General features: G+C 40.7%; 2 protein-coding genes across 6 annotated transcripts in view; one reads left to right on the forward strand and one right to left on the reverse strand.

The window, feature by feature from the left end:
• Positions 1–19,719, reverse strand: part of CHP1 (calcineurin like EF-hand protein 1) — a 44,160-nt gene extending 24,441 nt beyond the window's left edge. Inside the window, exons 1-3 of one of the 2 annotated variants that reach the window (XM_045059520.1) lie at positions 19,683–19,719; positions 19,220–19,321; positions 10,094–10,166 (exon numbers count right to left, since the gene is read on the reverse strand). In XM_045059520.1, coding sequence (XP_044915455.1) covers positions 10,094–10,166; positions 19,220–19,286 — 140 coding nt within the window. In that variant the 5' untranslated portion in view covers positions 19,287–19,321; positions 19,683–19,719. Of the gene's footprint in view, positions 1–10,093; positions 10,167–19,219; positions 19,322–19,462; positions 19,482–19,682 lie in introns of those variants that run through there. The other variant, XM_045059521.1, reaches the window with a different exon arrangement.
• The window catches only part of EXD1 (exonuclease 3'-5' domain containing 1), a 43,007-nt gene continuing 38,161 nt past the window's right edge, over positions 19,671–24,516 (forward strand). The window contains exons 1-2 of one of the 4 annotated variants that reach the window (XM_045059518.1): positions 19,671–19,809; positions 21,152–21,336. In XM_045059518.1, coding sequence (XP_044915453.1) covers positions 21,204–21,336 — 133 coding nt within the window. In that variant the 5' untranslated portion in view covers positions 19,671–19,809; positions 21,152–21,203. Of the gene's footprint in view, positions 19,810–19,839; positions 20,029–21,151; positions 21,337–24,516 lie in introns of those variants that run through there. The other 3 variants (XM_045059519.1, XM_023255479.2, XM_006932635.4) reach the window with 3 other exon arrangements.

The following is a 24,516-nucleotide window of genomic DNA, read 5'->3' on the forward strand; positions in this document are numbered from 1 at the left end:
GACATTAAAATCTGTTAATAGGACACACTTGTGGGAACATATTAAGAAATGTAAAAGCATTCCATATTCAAGTGATATAATAGAAATAAGTTATTATTTATATTTAACACAGAAATAATTTCCATTATTTAAAGCACGTAATTAATATTTTAGTTTATTTTTTTAGTAATCTCTATACTTAAAACCCCAAGATCAAGAGTCGCATGCTCTTCCAATTGAACCAGCCAGGCACCCCCATTTAATTAATATTTTATTTTACTTTATTTTTATTAAAAAAAAAATTTTTTTTCCAACGTTTATTTATTTTTAGGACAGAGAGAGACAGAGCATGAACGGGGGAGGGGCAGAGAGAGAGGGGGACACAGAATCGGAAACAGGCTCCAGGCTCCGCGCCATCAGCCCAGAACCCGACGCGGGGCTCGAACTCCCGGACCGCGAGATCGTGACCTGGCTGAAGTCGGACGCTTAACCGACTGCGCCACCCAGGCGCCCCGAATTAATATTTTAAATTAAACTGATAATATAATTTTGTTGTTGTCTTGATAATAGACTGATTTTCTGTTTTTAATGTTTTACTTTATTTTTTAAGTTTATTTACTCATTTTGAGAGAGAGTGTCTGTGCAAAACTGGGGAAGGGTAGAGAGAGGGAGAGACAGAATCCCAAGCAGGCTCTGCACCATCAGTGCAGAGCCCAGTGTCGGTCCCAAACTCACAAAGTGTGATATCATGACCTGAGCCAAGCCCAAGAGCTGGACATTCAAAGAACTGTGCCACCCAGGCTCTCCATAATAGAATTATTTTCATGTAAAGTGTCAATAAGTGCCAAATCTAAACTTTGTTAGTTGTTGCAGCATTCCAGGGCCAGATTGGCTAATCTGCAAGGCTACGTGTGACCTCTGGTTGAATATGTTGGGCACACACACATTTAAATGTCAGCAGAAACACACACGTTATCAGAATATATCCGTGACATAAACGATCAGGGTGGGAGGCGTGTGCTAGTAACCAAGCGACTGTGACAAATTCTGGAAGTAGAAAATAAGTGCAAATGTAGTGACAAGTAGTCAGAGGAGGGCCCACGAAAAGGCTGCAACACAGCTGAGAGCCATTCTGCCCTGCAGAATCTCAGCAAGGCACCACACTCAGGACTGCCAGGTAAGGGAAGCCACATTCAGGGTAATTACAGGAATTTTTAAAGAATAGGCCAGCTGCCCAATGCTGCCGATGCCCATCTTAACAATATAAAACCATTTGATCTGTTAGGAAAGAAATGGAAAGAGCTACCTGGGCAGGGCTGAATTCAAATATGAGAAGTTGGCCTCTGAGGAACACAGTCCTTTTATTTGAAGAAGGGGGGGGTGGACCTGGGTGGCTCAGTTGGTTAAGCGGCCGACTTCGGCTCAGGTCATGATCTCGCGGTCCGTGAGTTCGAGCCCCGCGTCGGGCTCTGTGCTGACAGCTCAGAGCCTGGAGCCTGTTTCAGATTCTGTGTCTCCCTCTCTCTGACCCTCCCCCATTCATGCTCTGTCTCTCTCTGTCTCAAAAATAAATAAACGTTAAAAAAAATTAAAAAAAAAAAAAAAAAGGAAGAAGGGAGGGGGGGATCTGTACCCTTGCTCCTTGACCATATACCCTAAAGTGAGGTCTACCAACTGGCCCTGCTCAGAGAATAGAGGACTTGAAGTCAGCCCTTCCATCCAGGAAAGACCTGTGGTGAAGGCAACCACAAACAAACCCATGCCAATTTTCTATAGTAATCCATGCAGGCTTTTTCATAAATATGAATGGACAACCACAGTTCACCCAATATTTTGGGAAAATTAATTGCACAAAAGAGTAGGATCAAGATGAATACAGATAACAATTCAGGGAACACAAGAAAGTTCTAAAAGATTCTAATAAGTAACCCCGTAGACATTTGATAAGCTTTTGCATCTATAAAGCAAAAATAAGTTACTATGATAGAACAGAGGTCAGAGAAAAGAGAGGTCGTTAGAAATTAAAAATAGGCTGTGGACTAATAAAAAAAGTTCATCAAAATGACTGAAAAATAAATTCAAGGATTTCCTTCAGAAAGCAAAGGAAAAAAGTCAAAACAGCCAGGAAATATGAGTGAAAGTTGAGTCTTTGTGGTCCAGTAAGCAGCCAACAGATAAGCCATAAAGATCAAAAAGGAAAAGAGAGGGGAGGAAATAATAAAAGAAATAAAAGAAGAAAACTTCCCAGCTAATGGATGTATTTTTAGATTGAGAAGGTTCACCTAATACTGAGCAGTGAATAATGAAAAATAACCCACAAAAAGGTACATCTTTGTGAGGTTTCAGAACCTCACAAAAGGAGATATTTAAAGGTTTCAGAAAGGAAAATTATCTGCTAAAAGAGTGAGAATTAGACTAGTATCACAGTTCTCATCTGTGAAACCTATTCTGAAATAACTAATACCAGTGTGTACAAGGAAGTGCTTGTCTGGGACACTGAAATCATCTGTCCTCTGAATAAAGTCAAACAAGAAAATAAACCTTAAAAAGCACTCAGTGTTTAAGCAGATAAACAGCTATCACTCAGGACACAATCTCCTAAAATTTACAGGTAGTCTTTTTTTTTTTTTTTTTTTTTTTTGTAATCCACTCTGACAAATTGCTGTCTTTTAATTGCTATATTATTTTTTTTCATTTTGTTTTAATTAATTTTTTTAAATTACATCCAGGTTAGTTAGCATATAGTATAACAATGATTTCAGGAGTAGATTCCTTAATGCCCCTTACCCATTTAGCCCATCCCCCCTCCCACACCCCATCCAGTAACCTTCTGTTTGTTCTCCATATTTAAGAGTCTATTATGTTTTTGCCCCCTCCCTGTTTTTATATTATTTTTGCTTCCCTTATGTTCATCTGTTTTGTATCTTAAAGTCCTCATATGAGTGAAGTCATATGCTATTTGTCTTTCTCTAATTTCACTTAGCATAATACCCTCTAGTTCTATCCACTTAGTTGTGAATGGCAAGATTTCATTTTTTTGATTGCCGAGTAACACTCCATTGTATATATATATATACCACATCTTCTTTATCTATTCATCTATTAATGGACATTTGGGCTCTTTCCATACTTTGGCTATTGTTGATAGTGCTGCTACAAACATTGGGGTGCATGTGTTGGAGAAGGGAATAAAGTACACCAAAGATGGCCAATGGGGCTAAAACAAACTCTGGTCTCTAGCTTAGAGACCTCTCCTCTGGGTTCTTCTTCCTTTGTTTGCTGCGCACACGAAAACCCCCACAGATATGGAAGATGACAACTATAAATTACCCTCCCCACTTGCATTTGGCACTCAGATCTTTGGAGAAACAGTCTCCTCTGAGCCCCCCGGTGTTAAGTAAATCTCTGATCCACCAAGATCTCCAAATGCTACCGCTTGGTTTTTCCACCAGTGTTCCAACCTGGTTCTGTAACACATGTGCCCCTTCGAAACAGCATACCTGTATCCCTTGGATAAATACTTAGTAGTGCCATTGCTGGGTCATAGGGTAGTTCTATTTTTAATCTTTTGAGGAACCTCCATACTGTTTTCCAGAGTGACTGCACCAGTGTGCATTCCCAACAGGCAGTCTTTTTTTAAGTGATATGTAACAACACAGCCAACAATCAATTCCCAGTAAAAACTTTCTTGCAGAGTTTAGCTGGTTTGTACTATCCCCTGTAGTCAACCTAAACTGCATGATTTAACATCGAGGAATATTTTTCATCATGGGATTATTTCAGAAAAAGTATTTTTTTAATGTTTTTATTTATTTTTGAGACAGAGAGAGACAGAGCATGAGCAGGGGAGGGGCAGAGAGGGAGACACAGAATCTGAAGCAGGCTCCAGGCTCTGAGCTGTCAGCACAGGGCCTGACGCGGGGCTTGAACTCACAGACTGTGAGATCATGACCTGAGCCGAAGTTGGATGCTTAACCGACTGAGCCACCCAGGAGCCCCCAGAAAAAGTATTATGTGACAAAGAGTCAATATTAAAATTGCTCAAAACAGAGGCTATTTTTCAAGCAAACTTTTACCAAAGTATAACATACCTACAGAAAAGAGCACAAATCACAAGTATTTGGCATGATGACTCTTACCAAGTAAAGATTATAACCAGTACCCAAATCATGAAATGGTTTATGATCTGTACCCAAACACCTCCTTCATGCTCCTTTGGTCTCTACCTGCTCCCCTCCACAAAGGGTAATCACTATCCTGACTTCTAACACCATAGATTAGATCAATACAGAAGATATTTAAACAAAAGAAATCATCTTTGTATTCAGGTGCTGATCAGGCTCTCATCTTGACCTGACCTACAAAGGACCACTTAAAGACCCCTTACAGGACAGATGCCATTTCAGGAAGATCAATTTTAACAGCAGTGGTAGAAACATTTGACCTAAAATAACGGTCTCTGAAGAAAATGAGATTTGTGAGGTTACGGTATATTTTTACATTCTATGAAACATCCATCTGGAAGGTGATCCATGTAAAAAAGTCTACAGGAAAATTCCAAAAATCAATTTGGTAAATACTGTTTATAATACTCCCTTCTTGAAGAGGCCCAATTCACTTAAGCATATTAAAGATGCCAGGAAAACCCATAAAAAAGAAGGCTGTTAAACCTTGTTTACCAAGCTTTGCACAGTTCATTTATTTAAAAACATTTTTTTTAAACATTTATTCATTTCCTGAGAGAGAGTCAGAGTGTGAGTAGGGCAGGGGCAGAGAAAGAGGAAGACACAGAATCCAAAGCAAGCTCCAGCTCTGAGCTATCAGCACAGAGCCCCACACAGAACTCAAACTTACGAACTGTGAGATCATGACCTGAGTTGAAGTCAGATGCTCAACCAACTGAGCCACCCAAGCACCCCGTATTTATTTATTTTTTTAATGCTTATTTATTTTTGAGAGAGAGAAAAAGAGACAGACAGACAGAGCAGGAAAGGGGGAGGGGTAGAGAGAAAGGGAGACACAGAATCTGAAGCAGGCTCCAGGCCCTGAGCTGTCAGCACAGAGCCCGATGTGGGGCTCGAACACATGAACCGTAAGATCATGACCTGAGCCCAAGTCGGACGCTTAACCAACTGAGCCACTCAGGTGCCCCAAGCTTTGCACAGTTTAGTCGACAATTATGTTTCTTCTTTTTATGCAACACCTATTGGCAGACCAAGGAACTGGTATTCTATAAAACATACTTTGGGGCAAATCTCTGAAAGCACTTTGCAGAAGCTCAATTCCTAATCAAAGCCTTCCAAAGTTTCTGCTTTATGTTCCCACCGGGACTGACACTACAAAAGAATACAAATGCTGTGGACGATACATGGTATAGCTTCTGACCCTGATGAATTTGGCTTCAGGTCCCAGACATGGGAGCATCATGGAAGAGGAAAGTAAAGAAAATGTAGAAAGGAAAATATTTCTGCCAAAAGCCTTCTTAAGAAAGTAGATCCTATTCTAGGGCACAAAAGATTGGTCACTTGCATTTGGCTGAGTACCCTGAAAAAGTCAAGACAGGACTTGAGCTGGGTTTGGCAGTGAAGGCTAGAAAGAACTAAATTATGCTATACTACAGAAGATTTTAGAGTCTAGCAGGTATTCTCTAAGGCTAGAGGGAGTAGAAGAGAAGACGGGGCTGGGGAAGAGGGTAGATAATCTAAGGGATGGCCAGAGGCGGAGATGGTAGTGTCAGGAAGCATAGCCAGAGCAATGCCCTGATAGTAGGTGGGTCCAAAAAATGGTTTACATACAATATGCTATTGGTTTACTGTGTAGTACAATAGGGTAATTTCCTCTTATACTCAAGGCTTGGGATAATCCCATATTTTGATTCACACCACATGGAGATCAAAGCACAAATTTAAGACCTAGGGCTTTACGGGGCGGCTGGGTGGCTCAGTCGGTTGGGCTGCCGACTTCGGCTCAGGTCATGATCTCGCGGTCCGTGAGTTCGAGCCCCGCGTCGGGCTCTGTGCTGACAGCTCGGAGCCTGGAGCCTGCTTCCGATTCTGTGTCTCCCTCTCTCTGACCCTCCCCCATTCATGCTCTGTCTCTCTCTGTCTCAAAAATAAATAAACATTAAAAAAAAAAAAAAAAGACCTAGGGCTTTGTAAAACTGAGCACCAAAAATCAGTTAGATCTAGGTAACTAGGAAATAAAAAAATACCGCATCACTTTCTACCACCTCTTCCCCAACCAAGAATGTGTAAAACCAGCACTGAGAACAGTACCCAGCACATCACAGACAGTCAATAAATACCTATCAGATGAGTAAATTAGTTCACTGACTTTCCATAGAGTATGAAATGGTGTTTTAGCAACTGAGCAAATCTTACCAAGATTAAAAAAAATTTTTTTTAACCTTTATTTATTTTTGAGACAGAGAGAGACAGAGCATGAACGGGGGAGGGTCAGAGAGAGAGGGAGACACAGAATCTGAAACGGGCTCCAGGCTCTGAGCCATCGGCACAGAGCCTGACGCGGGGCTTGAACTCACGAACCGCGAGATCATGACCTGAGCCGAAGTCGGACGCTTAACCGACTGAGCCACCCAGGCGCCCCAAATCTTACCAAGATTTTAATGAGTAGGTAACACTAGTTGACACTTGCAAAATTTTCACCCTAAGAAGAAACAACTCCTTTTATGAAAGTCTTTCCATTGTTTTCCTGCAAATAATGAAAGTGATCAAAACACACAACAACATTTACAGATCACTCAGTTTCCACAAAGAAGAAAAGGACTCAAAATGCATGTGAATTCTAGAACTTTACGTAGTGGTTAAATCTGAATTTATGAGGAAGATGTAAACCTAAACTCAAGCAAATTATTCAAGTATTAGAACTGAAAGAAAAAAAGGATTTTAGTCTGATTTCTTTTTTTTAAGTATGTGTATATATTTAAAGTTTGTTTATTTATTTATTTACTTTTGAGACAGAGAGAGGGGGAGACAGAGAGAGAGAGAGAGAGAGAGAGATAGAGAGAGAGAGAGAGAGAGAGAGAATATCCCAAGTAGGCTCCGAGCTACCAGCGCAGAGAGCCTGATGTGGGGCTTGAAACCATGAATTAGGAGACCATGACCCAAGCCAAAACCAGGAGTTGGATACCCACCTGACTGAACCACCCAGGCAGCCCCTGATGTATTTTTTCAATTACAAATGTACATAGTCTCTTCAACCAATGGTGCTAGGATAAGTAGACATCCACATGCAAAAAACTAAAGTTTGACTTTTACTTCACACCACACACACACACATACACATACACGATAACTCAAAATGAATCAAAGACCTAAACAGAAGAGCAAAACTATACAACTCCTAGAAAAAAACACAGAGGTAAATGTTGATGACCTTGAATTTGACAATGGTTTCTTAGATAGGATACCAAAAGTACATGGACCAAAAAAGAAATTAGGTAAGTTAGACTTCATCAACATTTAAAACTTTTGTGCTTCAAAGAATACTACAAAGACAATGAAAAGACAAGCCACAGAATAGGAGAAAATATTTGTAAATCATATATTTGATACGGGTCAAGTGTCTGCAATACAGGAAGAACTCTTGGAAATCAACAACAACAAAAGACAAACCAATTAAAAAATTGGCAAAGGACTTGAAAAGGCATTTCTCCAAAGAAGACATGCAAACAGGGTTGGGGGGGTGGGTAAATGGGTGATGGGCATTAAGGAGAGCATTTGATGGGATGAGCACTAGGTGTTATATGTGAGTGATGAATCACTGGCTTCTGTTTCTGAAACCAATACATTGTTAACTAACCTGAATTTAACTTAATTAATTAATTAATTAAAAAACAAAAAAGATCAACCATGAAAAGATGCTTCTTATCAATAGCCAGCAGGGAAATGCAAATCAAAACCACAACGATAAATCATTCATACCCACGAGGATCACTAGAATTAAAAGACAGATAGTAAGTGTTGGTGAGGGTGTGGAGAAGTTTGAACACTCAATACGTTGCAGGTAGGAATGTAAAACAGTGCAGCCTCTGTGGAAAACAATTTGGTGTTCTTCAATAAATTAAGCACAAAATTAGCATATGACCTTCAATATTACTCCTAGGTGTAAACCCTATGAGAATTAAAATATATATTCACACAAAATGTTCACAGTAGCACTATTCATAACAGTCAAAATGTGTGAAAAACCTAAATGTCCATCAACGTATCAACGGATAAACAAAATGTAACATATGTATATAATGGAATATTAGCCATAAAAAGAAATGAAATATCAATACATGCTGTATTATTTAACCTTGAAAACACCAAGTTAAATGAAAGAAGCCAGTCACAGAAAGCCACATATTGTATGATTCCATTTATATGGAATGTCTACAGAGAAAACAATAGGTTAGTGGTTGTCCCTGGAATAGAAAGTGACAGATTAGGGGTGCCTACGTGGCTCACTCAGTTAATCATCTGACTTTGGCTCAGGCCATGATCTCGTGGTTCATGGGTTCAAGCTCTGCATCGGGCTCTGTGCTGACAGCTCAGAGCCTGGAGCCTGCTTCAGGTTCTGTGTCTCTCTCTCTCACTGCCTCTCCCCAGCTTGCCCTTGTCTCTCTCTCTTTCAAAAATAAACAAGCTTTAAAAAATATTAAAAAAAAAAAAAAAGTGAGTGCTTAATGGGTATAAGGTTTCCATCTGAGGTGATGAAAATGTTCTGGAACTAGACAGTAGTAATGGTTATACAACATTATGAATCCAGTTAAGGCCACTGAATTGTGCACGTTAAAATGGTAAATTTTATATTATGTGTATTTGGCTCAATAAAAAAAAAAAAAAGAAGAAGAAAAAGCACCCAGTGTGGTCTTTGCACATGGTAGATATTCTATAGTTGCTGACTTTAATGACTAAAAAGCATGATTTGAGTCGATCCCAGCTTCTAGCGATTTTGCCCTACACAAACACAGCTCTATGGATTTATCACAATTCTCTAGCTATTGTGCTCAAGGATTATGTACAAAGGCTTAACAACTATATTTCTTCCCCCTTTATACTACATCCCACAATTGTGCTAGAAGTCTTCCAAAGAAGTCTCAAACTACTTCTTGCTTACTGTCAGCCACTAGAAAAGCTACTAGCTTTTGGTTAGTCAAAGCTATGCTTGCTATTGAGAGTTAGGTTGGGGGCTAATGGTACCAAGACATTTCATTGGACTATGATAAGATGATTACAAATATGAAGTGGTACAACACCATATTACTCTGAAATCATATACTTAACTCTAGACAGGAGTTTCTCAACTTGGGCATGTTTTATATTTAGGAAGAATAATTCTTTGTCATGGGAGGGCCTATCATGTCTGTTGCAGGACATTTAACAGCATTTCTGGCCTAGTCATGACAATCAAAAATGTCTCCAGACATTTTATCACCCAGGGGCAAAAGACCCTCAGCTGAGAACCACTGCTCTAAAAAGTATTTTTTTAAATGTTTATCCATTTGAGAGAGAGAGAGAGAGAGAGAGAGAGAGAGAGAGAGAGAGAGAGACAGACAGACACAAAGCAAGAGCGAGTGGGGGAGGGGCAGAGAGAGAGCAGGACACAGAATCAGAAGCAGGCTCCAGGCTCTGAGCTGTCAGCACAGAGCCCGATGTGGGGCTCGAACTCATGAACTGTGAGATCATGACCTGAGCTGAAGTCAGACATCTAACAACTGAGCCACCCAGGAGCCCGGAGAACCACTGCTCTAGACTGAAACATTGAACATCTTATCTAACATTAATATAAACAAACTGATGTATCTTAGGGTTATAGGGTTGGACTGGGAAATGAGAAGAGAGGACAAAACAATCTAGACCACCCAGGTGGTTCCTAGGAGCAGCATGAAGGCTGGCTGCCCAAACCAACAGAGGTTAAGAGTAAAGCAACAAGCACCTAGTGATAAATGTAAAGCCACTATTCTGCTTATTTAACTCCCTTGTGAATCGATGGTGCCCAAAGACAGTGAAGAACTTGTCCCTCCTATCTGCACTCTGGATGCCTATTACCTCTGCCCTGTTCAGACATTGCCCAAAAATAAACAGGAAATACAGACGGAACTGCCTACCTGAGAGTCCCATTCTCTCCTTTGTCCAGGCTGGTGAATCGGCTGTAGAGGCGGGTGATCTGACTGTGGGAAACTAAAGAAGACAAAATTAGTCTTAGTTGGAGAAGTCACCCTCCACTCAAACTCAACTCGAGTGTGGACCTTCAGAAACCAACTGCCTTTCTGGTTCTAGTGACCATATACTTCAAAGAGAGTAAATGGGGATATGTCTCAACTGTAACTCATTTCTAGTGTCAAAACAAGAATTTTAAAAGCTAACAAAAGAATGGAGTTAGAAAGTACATAAATCAAGAGCAAAATAGACTCTCAGGAATGAAGCCTAGTCTTCATTAGGACTATATATTAAATGTCAGGTGGTTAGGATTTAACAAAACAAAGCCAAATTTAGTTTAAAAGGAAACTGTGGGGTGTCTGGGTGGCTCAGTTGATTTCTGCTCAAGTCATGATCTCATGGTTGTGGGATCAAGCCTTGTATTGGGCTCTGCGTTGACAGCCCGGAGCCTACTTGGGATTCTCTCTAAGATAAAACAAAAAGAACAACAACAAAAAAGAAATTGTGAAACTTTCACCTTTTCACCTGACTCAGAGACTATGAAAACACATGGATTGATTAAAAACACATACCTATTAATCAGTATGATGTTTCGGGCTGGCAATGCCAGGTCGGTAATTTGTACTGAATTAAAGACTGGGACAGATTCTGTTTTTATTTTTTTTGTTTTAGTTTATTAACGATTTTATTTTTAAATAATCTTTACACCCAGTGTGGGGCTTGAACTCACAACCCCATGATCAAGAGGTGCATGCTCCACAGACTGAGCCAGCTGAGCACCCTGGGGCAGATTCTATTTTTAAAATCTGGTTTGCTCCTGCACAAAGCATTAGCAGTTTTCTTTTCCCTCAGGACTGACATTTAGGTAAAAGACCACAGGGTCAGGTCAGCCTCTTTTCTGTGATTGCAAGAGCTCCACTGAGTTTCCAGTAAAGGAATGGGCTCTGAGAAAGCAAATTAGGCAATCTGTAAAAAGTTCAGCTTATCATCATATGACATCTACAAGGAAGCTATTGTGCTCGTCATTTTTTACCTCAAGCACGAGCTGGCAATTAAAATGAGGTAATAACTGCAGGTACACAGTAAGAATTTGAAAATGCCAATAGGAATTTCTGGGAAATAGTTTTGTTTCCTGGTTGATTGGAGGTAGCAGGGGAAAAATAGGTAAGTTATCAAAGGAGAAAAGAAAAGAGCCAAAAAGGGTGTGGCAAGTGTGTACTTTGTCCTAGGTTGTGCTTTCAGGGGCTTAAAGGGGTGACTGGAGGAGTTCTGATAGTAGTCCTCCTCCCCCCAGCTCAACAAAATCTGCTTGCAGTTTAAGGAACAATGGGACAAAGCAAACCGGGGCACAGCGGGAGAAGCAGGAAATGAGTGGCCTAGAGCTAGGATGAGAGGACACACTAGGGGCAGCTTGAATTCTTCAGCATCAGGTTTCACCCAAACTGGGCTCTCGGGTAATAGCTCTCTAGAGAGCAGAAAAAGAGAATCAACCCCAGCCAGCGCAGGGCCAGCAGAGGTCCAAGCAGCGAGGAAGCGGCTGTGGACCTCCTGCCAGCTAGTGCTTTCTGGTGGGGGTCAGGCTGACACCCTGACTCCGTTCGTGGCACCACTGTCCACCAGTGAGGGGCGAGCAAAAGGGGCTGTCAGGAGAACTAACCTCATCCCGGAGAGGAAAGTGTTTGGCAAAGTGTCTGGCACAGGGTAAGCACTCCAGGTTAAGCACTATCATCATCATCCTCATGTCGTGAACCTGAAAGTACAGTATTGCTGCTGCACTAATTCATCTCTACCTCTCTCCTGACTCTGGCAGCCATAGCCATTTTCTTCAGGAACCTGACCTGTTTACCCGGGCTCTGGCCGCAGGCCTCAGAGGTTGCTCTGGAACTGAAGTTCCCTTTAAGTTTAACAAAAACAAGTCAGTTGAAGAATGACTAACTTTCCTCAAAGATTTTTTAAAGAACAAAACTTGTTCACAATCCCAACACCACTGTTTTCATTTCTTTATATACCATCTAATATCAGCCACTCGTACACTTTACTAGTTGTAATAACTTTTCATTTATTAACTCATAATTTTTCTATATTGCTTTAGAGTCCTTTTTAAGAACTGCAGAATATCTACTCCACTGGATCAGTTTTTAGTACTGAGAGTACTATATATTTCAGACTACTTTCCTTAAACAAGGAAAATATTCAATTGTATTTCTTTTTGTACTAGTTTTTTTTTTTTTAAGATTTTATTTTTGAGTAATCTCTATACCCAACGTGTGTCTCAAACTCACAACCCCAAGATCAAGAGTCACATGCTATTCAGACTGAGCCAGCCAAGTACCCCTTTTTTTAATTTGAGAAAATAATCCGCACACATTATCATAAAAATGGAAATAGTATAAAAGTGTACACAATGAAAAGTCTCCGTTCTCACAACCAAGTTCCCCAGTCTTCCTTGCTAGAAGCAAACACTATTACCAATTTTTTGTAAATCCTTCTTGAAATTCCATGTATGTATATGTAAGTATGTATAGCTATTAACACAATTTTAAAACTGGCAGTAATGTTGTCATCTAGTCTAACTCCTTCACCTAACAAATGAGCTATCAGACATCTTTCCAACATAGATCATCTCAAAGAACTGAGCATTGAAACCTTTTAAAGTAGGATTTTGAGGGGCACATGGGTTGCTACGTCGGTTTAAGCATCTGACTTCGGCCCAGGTCATGATCTCATAGTTCATGGGTTTGAGCCCCGAGCAGAGCTCTGTGCTGACAGCTCAGAGCCTGAAGTCTGCTTCAGATTTTGTGTCTTCCTCTCTCTTTCTGCCCCTCTTTTGCTCACATTCTGTTTCTCTCTCTTTCTCTCAAATATAAACAAACACTAAAAAAAAAGAAAAGTGTAATATTGAAAATTCCCTTAGTAAGTTTTGGTATGGTATTACATCCCATATTTCAGAAAAAAAGATCAGCTTATGGCTGGTTTCCTTAAAAATATGGACCATTTCATGAATTTTCGTCTACCATAAAACTGTTACCTTCCAGGAGAAATGTATCTGTATAGAAATCAGTGGAGAAATGAACAGCCAAATATCAACTTCTAACATAACTCAGTATGGTCAGATCACAATCTGTCTCCTAAACTTCAGAAGTAATGTTTATTAACAAGAAGAAGAAGGAGAAGAACAAGGAAGAGGAGGAGGAGGAGGAGGGGAAGAGAGAGGAGGTGGGGGTGGGGGGGAGATAGCAAGCTTTAATTTAGGTGCTAAATCCACCATGACACAGAATATAAAGCGATCTCCAAGGTGTAGAGCTCAGAGCAACTTCAAGAAGCAGAAAGGAATTGGAACTGCCACAAACGAAGGCATGACAAGTTTCCAGGAAACTATTTTCAACAGAAGGCACTAGGCTAATAGGACAGGTGTCCCAAACCTGCACCAATTCTTGGTAACCCAAAGGAAGTCTCTGGAGTTGATCTCTCAGAAAAGGCTGTGTACATGGTCATGTCTTGAATGAAGCTGTATTTTTCTCTACTAATGGGCATTAATTATTTTATGTTGTTGAAAAATTACTTGAAAGACCCTGCCAATCTTCCTGACTACAAACCTATCTATCATCGCTGCCTCACGCTTAAAGGAGGAAGGCATTTCAGAGACAGGCCAAGCACTAGGCAGGAGACAGAGGGAAGAATAAAATGAAAAGGGAATAAGAAAAGTATTTTTCCCTTGCCTTTATCCTAAATTGTAATGCAGAAGAACAGACTGATAACCTAGGTAAAGCATTCTAGTGCAACTAAAGGTAACTCCAGATGAAAGATTGAGAAGTTTAAGTCTGAACTCCAACCATTCCTTCTGAACACTCCACACTCCAACACTTTCCATTTCCCCTGACCAGAGGACTTCAAGAGGTGGCCTACTCTCTAAGGAAACCTGAAGATTAAAAGAGACTTAAAAGGCATTAAAAAAAACAAAACAAAAACCTCTACCTTATAATTGGGGAAATTTGAATATGGACTAAATGGTAGATAATATGATAAAATTGTTGTCAATTTTTCTTAGGTATGATATAGTACTGAGGTTACATAGGAAAAAAAAATCCCTAACCTCAGGAGATGCATGCAGAAATATTTAGCAGTGAGGAGTAATATCTGCCTTTCAAATGGTTCACCAAAAAAACCCCAAACAAACAAAAAAACAAAAAAAGAAAACCCACACAAAAAAACCCCCATAAATACATATATATGTATATACATACACATTTATTTATACTTATTTATTTATTTAATGTTACTGTTGAATTGAGGTGGAAGGTATATGGATGTTCATTACACTACTGTTTAAGTTGGTTGGGGCAAATACAGAGCTTTACAAATTACTGAACCTCAAACCAGCTAAAAGTGTTAGTTATATGTGCATTTCAATTTCAATAGGAACCAGAAGATAGCACCTTCAGGCGACAAGGCTTGGCAGGTGAGGGCCCTGAAGAGGTCTTGCATCCTTGGATGGCAACGGCATGAAGTTGAATTTTCACTTAGATTCTAGCCCAGGAAATTATTCTCAAGCAATTGCCTTTGTCATGCTGTGCTCTTTGTCCATACAGAAAAACCTACCAGTACACCTTTTCAAACAAAGAAAACCTCACCAGCCTCCACACCTTCCCCATACCACATGACACATACTGGAACTAGAGACTAAAATGACTGTGGGGTGCCTGGGTGGCTCAATCAGTTAAGTGTCCAACTCTTGATTTCAGTTGAGGTTGAGCCCCACATCTGGCTCCACACTGAGCATGGAATCTGCTTAAGATCCTCTTTCTCTCCCTCTGACCCTCTCCCTTGCTTGAGCGCATGCACTTGCTCTCTCTCTCTCTCCCTAAAATTAATTAATGTGCATTCATTACTACTCCATTGGTATGAATTGTTTCTCACAGATAAGTGGCTATTTTTAAAAGATGGTTTTAAACAATCCACAGCCAGTTTATTGCTACAGTTAAAAGAAGTAAGTGTGCAGATTACAGAAACTCCCAAAACCCTTGTGACTTTCCCCATGACAAGTTTTATTCAACTGAGTTTTAATTTATGAAAATGTGGAACTATGAAAGAAAGTAACAGAACAAAAAAATATATAGCAAATGTTTTATGACAACACAAAATGCTTTATTCTTCTTTAATTTTTATTTATTTTATAAAGCTTTATTTATTTAAGTGATCTCTATACCCAACGTGGGGCTCAAACTCATGACCCCAAGATCAAGAGCCAAATGGTCTACAGACTGAGCCAGCCAGGTACCCCCCAACACAAAATGGTTTAAAGTTTTTTTTTTTTAAGTCAGTACTTTGCTGTTGTTGATTTATTTTGAGAGAAAGAGTGAATGGGGAAGGCACAGAGAAAGAGGGAGAGAGAGAGAATCCCAGGTAGGCTCTGAGCTGTCACGTTCTGAGCTGTCAGCCAGATGTGGAGCTTGAATTTGAGAACCATGAGATCATGACCTGAGCCGAAACCAAGAGCTGGTCGCTGAATCTACTGAGCCCCCCACAGGTGCCCCTAAAGATGTTATTGTCGTTGTTTTTTTAATATTTATTTTTGAGAGAGAGAGAGAGTGAGAGAGAGAGAGAGAGAATGAGTGTGGGAGGGGCAGGGAGGGGCAGAGAGGGGAGGGCACAGGATCCCAAGTGGGCTCCACACTGACAGTAGACAGCTCTAGGCAGGGCTCGAACTCACAAACCTCGAGATCATGACCTCAGCCGAAGTCACATGCTCAACAGACTGAGCCACCTATGGGCCCCATAAATGTTTTACACGGTGTTTTGTTTTTTTTTTTTTAATTTTTTTTTTCAACGTTTATTTATTTTTGGGACAGAGAGAGACAGAACATGAACGGGGGAGGGGCAGAGAGAGAGGGAGACACAGAATCTGAAACAGGCTCCAGGCTCTGAGCCATCAGCCCAGAGCCTGACGCGGGGCTCAAACTCACGGACCGCGCGATCGTGACCTGGCTGAAGTCGGACGCTTAACCGACTGCGCCACCCAGGCGCCCCTTACACGGTGTTTTTTAAACTGTTAGAAACGTCAAGATTTCTATTTCTTTAAAAGTTTTATTTCTATAGAGTTGAGAAAATAACATCTGTACTCGATTCCTAGACCGATGTCCCCTGAAAATAGGAAATGTATACAATGCTATCACCTCCCCACTTACATAGCTCTAGACATAGTTTTATACTAGCACATGCAAATATTTTCCCAATAAGATGATTCTTATCTACAGTTCAAAATAACAGCTGACACTCACCTGGTAATTCAATTATCAGGCACTATTCTAAGTAGTTTACATAATTTATTTCATTTAGTCCTCAGAGGAATCCTATAAAGTAGGTACTATTATTCTCATTTGAAGATGACAAAACTGAAGCTAACAGGTAATTCTTACCTAGAATTAGTCTGCCAGACATTTAAGAGATTAAATTTCAAATACCGGCTAAACCAGTTACACTTGAATTCTAATCAATTTAGACTTCTGGAAAATATGTTTAAATATAATCATTAATTCCAATGCAAACCTTTCATATTGAATATAAAGTCAGTTTTCCTCAGTTATGCTACATTTTCTTACTGGCAAAGGAAGTAGTGAAATGCCTTACTACTTGTCCTTAACTTGAAAGTGTTTCTGATTGATAGTTCCTCAAACTCTTAATGGAACAAGAAGCAGACAAAAATTGGACAAATTCCACTTCTCCACTTCACCCTCAGGTATCTGTTTTTAGTCATCTAAACCTTTTGCATCATGCTAAAATTACTGCTTTAAAAATCAACTCCGCTGTTAGATACTAACCAGATAAACTGATGGCTCAACTCCCAGGGCAGAGGAATGACTCTGTAGCAGGCTGAGGGACAATGCTCTTGGAAGCCACCCAAAATGCCCTAGGTTGATTTACCTAAATCTAATCCGTTCATGCATTCATCAGGGCCCAATTCCTGTCCTCCCCAAGACCAGCCCACAGACTCGTCTTCTCTGACTGCTGGAGGTGGGTGGCACATAATTTCAGCTACATTATGTCATAATGCTAATCATAACTCTTAAAGGCATCTTTTGTCGGTATTTGCTTTGAGTATCTGGCATAGTACAAATACAGATAATGCAAAAAGTCAGTAACCTGTTGTTTCATTAGGCTTTCTGGTTCAAGGTACATTTGTACTGGTTGTGGTTGAGAATCTCAGTCAGGCTTGATTCACTTTTTGGCAACTAGGAAAACAGCTCTTACAGAAATATGTAGTTCTGCTTCTCCACAAGCCACACAGTAAAATAATTTAACAGTTCTATAGCAGTTCAGGACCTTTCCATTTGGTCAAATGTAAATAAACCCAAATGGGATTAGTGCTCCCTTCATCTTGAGGCAAAAATAGCTTTTTCTCATCCACACTATGGCTTACATTTCCTCATTATGTGACTTTCTATTTTAAGTATGAATGCTTTAATTCTGGTGTCACCTTAGACCTAAAGTAGTTCCAGTATTTCTAAGTGTGGCCAGAGCTCAAGGCCACAAAATTTAATAAAATGTTTGCTGACTCCAAATTGCCTGTATTTCTACTCTTGGCAGTCTGATTGAGTCATAAAATGACCATAAGGTCAAGTGGCCAAACAAGTATTACACATTATAACCAGCTAACTACTTTCTGCCATTCACCCAAAATCAGTAGGTAGTGTGCTCATCATCCTTAGAGGTCTTTATGGAGAGACTATTGGCCATATGATAGAGGATGCTGAAAGCAGTAAACCAATCTGACAACAGCTAGATAACGTCCCTTCCAACTTGAAGATTCTCGACAGTTAAATTTGCCAGAAAACATAGGAGAGCATTCAATTTCTCTCAGGCTACCATTGCTTGAGTAATTCTGTAGTTCCCCCAAGAATCCTTCAACATTACTTGTTTACGGGCCACTGAGTTACTTACTAGTCACCTCATTATCAAAGACAGGTTATCATGAAGAGACCGAGCTCAGACACATAACTCATGTAAAATACAAGAGTCATAAAGGATTATGGAGAAAATATTCTATGCATTATCAAGAGCTATACAAAAATGTGTGAGGCACCTGGGTGGCTCAGTCAGTTAAGTGTCCAACTCTTAATTTCGGCTCAGGTCATGATGTCATGGTTCATGGGTTCAAGCCCCAGGTCAGGCTCTGCACTGGCAATGAGGAGCCTGCTTGGGATTCTCTCTTTTTTCTCTCTCTCAAAATAAATAAACATTAAAAAAAAAAAAAAAAAAGTGTGATGGTGTTCAGAAGTCAACAGGGCTTCTGAATCCCCAAAGCCCTGTTGACCCTATGTTCTGGTTAATGAGGAAGAGACTGGACTATAAAAAATCAGTTCCTAGTACAAATTTACACTGAGATTTTGGAGCACATCCAATTTCCATAGCAATTGCATAAAGTACACCAGCGTAGTAGAAATCAATATATCTGAAATTAGAACAACAAACGTCTTCAGTGTAAGCAAAAACTGATGGTCACAGTATCCATGCTTTTTTCCCCACAGGTCCAGAATGAAAGAAGTCTCACACTCTCAGATCCCTGATTCTTTAAAGGTCTCCTGTCACTAGGTCACGTCTTCCAAAGCCTTGCTATATGATCTTACTTTCTAAACTTATTTTTACAGTTGTGGAAAGAATTTATTTGTGATTTCTCATAGTCGACAGTGGTTTTAAGTGCTTGCCCAGAACCGTCACAGGAACGGAGTATGTTTTCTACAGGATTCATCCAGGGCTCCTGAATTCGAGGTTGGTGCAATGTAGGATACTGCAAAGGAGTTGGGGGCGGGGGGCGCTTTCATGAGCAGGAAGAAGAGAAAAGAGCGGTGCCTGTGCTCTGAGGATGATGGGGACTCCCGTCTTGAGGGGAAAGGACAGCCCCACAGGAGCCTGAGCCCACGGCTCTAGCCCTCGGCCACAAAGCTCCAGAGCTGGAGGCTGCCCAGGACCCCGGCAATCTCTGGGCACCCCAGCTCCAGACCTCAACGACAGCCGTCCTCGGTTCTGAGACCAGCCAGAGGCGCCCGGCCACGTTCCCACCCCCTACCCGAACTCACAGCCAGTCTCCTTCTTGATCTCCTCGAGCTCTTCGTCCCGCAATAACGTGGAAGCCCGAGACCCCATCACCGAGCCGGAAGCTGCTCCGGGAGCAGGGGCGCCTGAAGCGACAGCGGCGACGGGAGAGAGGGAGGGAAGAGAAAGAGGCCCAAGGGTCAAGAGACGAGAGGGCAGTGTTCTTACTGCGGACCAGGGAGGGAACCCAGAGGTGGCGAGGGGAGGAGGGCGGTCCGAGGACCAACCAATTAGGAGCGAGGCTGCACCCGGCGCAGAAGTCGACGTTGACGCTTTTAGCTCCAGCCCCGGAATGAATCAGCCCAGCTCAGGGCCGGTATTCCTAAGTGCAGACCACGCCCCCGGAAGCATGATGCTACCGGCCTTAAAAAGGCAATGCCACTCTGGCTCTAGCGACCGCAATTAAAAGGGCAACGTCGTCGACCCATAGTTTTACAACAAGCTAACCTGAAGCAGGCAGCGTAGGCAACCCGTTTCTCGCAGAACTCAAAAAGTGGAACTCCCACCCACAGGTGGCAGGGACTGCAGAGAGAAACAAAAATATAGACAAAACGTCTCCTGGGGCAACGCTAGGGTGTGTCTCTTGAGAACTGCATGCTGGGAGTTGCACCTCCTTTTTTCTGGAGGCCCTCTCACCTCCTGGCCGCTGGGGACGCTCGGGAGCCAGCTTCAGGGCTGCGTGCCGATTGGCTCCTTGGGAAACAGCAGGCACCCCTGGTTGCGTCCGGCGGGCGTCCGGTCCTCGGTGTGGGTGTTCGGCGCCGCGTTTTTCGGTTTTCGGCACTGACTTTTGGTAACCGCCAACGCCAGCATAAAACTCTCCAAGAGTTCTTCCGTAAAAGCAGCCCATTCTTTTTTAGCTCAAGACTGAAGCTTGAGGGAGTCACCATTTGCGTGAAATTGGGACAGGATTTCCCAAACTTCCCTTCGGGGGAGAAAATAATCTGTCGGCGGGCGAGATTAAATTCTCAGCGTATGGTCCGCCATTTACTTGAAGTTCTTTATTTTGCCTTAACAATGAGGGATTTTGCATTTTATTTTTATGACATTGTTTTCTGGAAAATGTTTAAGCCATCCGTTAAATTAGTACACCCTCTCCGGTGAACCAGTTCTTTTCCTGTGGCTTCAATGCCTTTTCACCCCCTCCCCACCCTTTGAGTGTTGCTTTATACAGAACCCCTTTGAGATGCGGAAGAACCAAATTCTGACCACTGTCACTTAGTATCTACACTACTTTTAAGCTTTACCTAAGGTTTTGACGGCTTAGCATGAGGCCAAGGTTCTAGTCTCAGTGGGTAGTTTCCATGGTTGACTTGCTCTTGTCTGATCTAGTGTTGTCTCTCTTCAACTGCTCTGACATGGCAGCTGGATTGGTCATGCATAAAATTGTAATAGTTCTAACGGTTTAGTTAGTAAAACTGCCAAATTCTGGAAATGTTACTAATGTAGAAGAGACCAGGAGAAATTAGATCCCAGAGATTTCTGGGTGAGCAGTTATGGCAGCATGTATTGGCAAGTATTTTGCCAATATCAGTTTTTTGGTTTTTTTCCATTTGCTCTTTAAGAGTTTTTGGTTTGTTGGTTGGTTGGTGTTAAAAAGATAAATGTATATGCCATTTAAAAGCCTCTAAATGTTCTGCTTGTTCCATTTAGCTAAGCAATGAAAGGTAGTATTACCTCATATAGACCAAGAACCCAAACCTTGCCTGAAGTTTTATGGTTTTCAATTTCCCGTGTATAAATTAGAGTTGGTGCTTGCAATGGTCCTTTCCCCATTATTCTAAAAAGATGAGTGAGCAAAACTGAATTACTCTCGTGTTTTTATTTTTCTTGTTCCTTCCAGGTATGAGAAAAGGGAAAATAACCTCATTCCCCCCAAAATATTTTTAAAATCATAGATCTCTTTTATTTTCAAGTGGTTGGACACTTAAAGAAGATTGTTTGAAGACTGCCTTTCCATCAAATAGCATGGATCCCAGCAGCGACTACCATTTCCTCAATCAGATTTTGTGGAGAAGGGTGAAACTCACATTGGTTTGTGGCATCTTTGAGGGAGTACTCCAGCATGTGGACCCTAACAAGATTGTTGTCCTGAAGAAAGGTCTCATTTTATTTCTCATCATCTTCTGCTTTTTAAGAGATTAATAGCTAAGTTTGGGTGATGGCTCTGGGCTTCATTAGCAACTGGGAGGGAGTCATTCCTATTCTAGCAAAGAGGTAGGAGGAAGATTAGAATGCTATTTTCCCTGACAGAAAACATGGCTATATATGCTGGCTTGTCCCCACTTCTATACTTTTGTTTACATGATAGTGAAAATTTTCAATGTGTAGATTCTTTTTTCATTGGGTACTTTTTAATTTCTTTCCATATGTGTCTTGAAATTAAAAATCATCACTCAATTCGATAGAATTCCTTTTGGCTTCAACAGACAAATTCACAAAGACAAAGGTAGATTTACTTTTGGCTTCAGACAAATTCACAAATTAATTTTTCTCATGCAAAAACAAGTGTAGAGATAGGCTGCTGAGGAACAGTGCAGTGACTCAAAGATGCCAGGAGGGACCAGGTGCCTTGTGCTTTTGCCACCTCGGTGATCATCTGTCATCATCATGGTTACAAGGTAGCCTCTATATCTCCCAGCTTCAATTCTGTTCATTTTAAGGGTTGCAACTCAGGAACAGCCAAATGGAAGAGATGCATTGGCAAAATTATGTGGGAAGGAACTCAGAATTTCCATGCCCTCTATGGGTATACCACCCTCTTAGTTCCTACATGTGTTCACCTTGAAAGTCCAATATATAGTTTTTATTCCGCTAGAATATTGACTTGCTAGGATAGTTGTTTCCCTGAAAGAAGTTTCAAGTTCACAATTGAAGCTTGTATACGTGGCATTTGAGAGATTAGTGTTATTCTTAAGCCATGTTATAAGTTAAAATAGACCTTTGTGGACTAGGGTGGGACTATACCAGACTTTTGCAGTATAGTAACTCATTCAGTAATCATTTGGTTTTTTTTTTGTTAATTTTGCTTTTTAAATTTATTTTAAGTAGGCTGCATACCTAACATGGGGCTTCTACTCATGACCACAAGAGCGAGAGTTGCGTGCTCTTCCAGCTAACCTAGCCAGGCATCCCTCAGTAATATTTTATTGATAGTTTATTTTATTGATTTATTTTGATATTGATAATATTTTATTGATTTATTGCAGGTACTATGACAGATACCAGGGATATAGATAAGGGTTACATGGTCGCTGTCCTCAAAAAACTGAGTCTAGTAAGGAGACAGATAAGCAAGCAGAAAGCTATAATGCAGTATGATATCCTCTTCTGATAGAGGGAAACACAAGATGCCATGGAAACACAAACGGTTCAGTTAATTTTTTTTAAGTTTATTTATTTATTTTGAGAAAGCAAGAGCTTGTGTGTGTGGAAGGGGCAGAGAGAGAGGGAGAGAGAGAACCTAAGCAGGTTTGCACTGTTAGCACAGACCCCAGTGCAGGGCTTCTACCCACAAACCATGAGATCATGACCTGAGCTAAAATCAAGAGTCAGATGCCCAACTGAATGAGCCACCCAGGTGCCCCAAAGTTTCAGTTAATTTAGATCTGGGAGTGGTAGAGTTAGGATAGTAGGGAAGCTGTCCCAAAGGTGAGTGGGATTTAGCTAGGTGGGAAAAGAGTGGAAGGTGTTTCAAGCCAGTCATTGTCAAACTTTAGCTGTGGATCAGAAACACCTGGAAGACTTGTTAAAACACAGATTCCTGGGCCCCCCTCCCAGAGATTCTCATTCTTAAGGTCTGAGGTGGGGGCCAACAATTTGTATTTCTAACAAGTTTCTTGGTGATGCTAATGCTTAGTTGGGGAACCACACTTTGAGAGAACCATAGTTTTATGCAGAAAGTAGCAGCATGTACAAAAAATGTAAAGACGTGAAAACTTGGTGCATTTAGGAAACCTAAGTAAATTTCAGTATGAGGATGTAGTGAGACTTAAGAGTGGAGAAGTAGACATGGGACTAATCAGAAGGCCTTAGCATATCATAGCATTTGGACACTTCTGAAAGCAATGAGGAACAATTTGAAAGACTTTTTTCTTTTTTAATTTTCAGTAGGCTCTAGGCCCAATATGAGGTCTAACTCCCAGCCCTGAGAGCAAGAATGGCATGTTTTACCGACTGAGCCAGCGAGGTGCACCATAATTTGAAAGATTTTTTTAAGTAGGAGGCATCTAAGTTTTCAAGCTTGTTGCCTGAAATGTTTAATCCTGTGTTAGTTGGGAACAATGCTCAGCTACTAGAAACAAACTCAATCCAGGGGCTCAAACTGGAGTTTATTCTCTTATATAAAAGAAGACAGGCATCCCAGTGCTACTGTGACTCTCCCCAGAGTTGAGGGAGATCCAGATTTTTCATCTTTCTGCTCTGCCATCTTTAGCCCATGCCTTCAAACCTCGAGATCATGTGATGGCTGGTAGAAGTTACAGGAGGAAGAGGACAGAGAGGTAGGGCAGTGTTCCTCCCAGCTGAGTCAGTCCCCTTAAAGAGATGCCCTGGAGATCCAAGAAACCACTCCTGTTTGTGGAGAGACTAAGCAGTTTGCTAGCCTGAATAAATGGCATTGAATGGACAACAATCAGGATATGCCACATAATTGTTCAACAAAGTGTTCAGTCTAGATAAAATATAGACTTTAATTATATAGTCTTTAATTATACTGATTTTATATAGTTGACCTAGTAAGTTAGGTATGTTATATGCTTTTTTTTAGTTAACACAATAACAAGCTTTTGCTGGTGTTATTTGAAACTTCAATTTAATGGCCATTTTATTTTATTTTTTTAAGTTTTTTTTTCATTTTTTTATTCCTCGAATTCCGTTTAGTTAAAATACAGTATTATATTAGTTTCGAGTGTACAATAGAGTGGTTCAACAATTCTATATACACAACCCAGTGTCCATCATGACAAGTGCACTACTTAATCCCCAACAACTAAATAACCCACCCCTCCATCCCTTCCCCTCTAGTAACTATTAGTTTGTTCTCTGTAATTTAGAGTCTATTTCTTTTGTTTTGTTTTGTTTTAATTTTTATTTATTTATTTTTAATTTACATCCAAGTTAGTATATAGTGCAACAGTGATTTCAGGAGTAGATTTCTTAATGCCCCTTACTCATTTAGCCCATCCCCCCTGCCACAGACCCTCTAGTAATCCTCTGTTTGTTCTTCATATTTAAAAATCTTTTATGTTTTGTGTCGCTCCCTGTTTTTATATTATTTTTG

Source organism: Felis catus, chromosome B3 (genome assembly GCF_018350175.1).
Source record: "Felis catus isolate Fca126 chromosome B3, F.catus_Fca126_mat1.0, whole genome shotgun sequence".
In the NCBI taxonomy this organism is placed as follows: Eukaryota; Metazoa; Chordata; class Mammalia; order Carnivora; family Felidae; genus Felis; species Felis catus.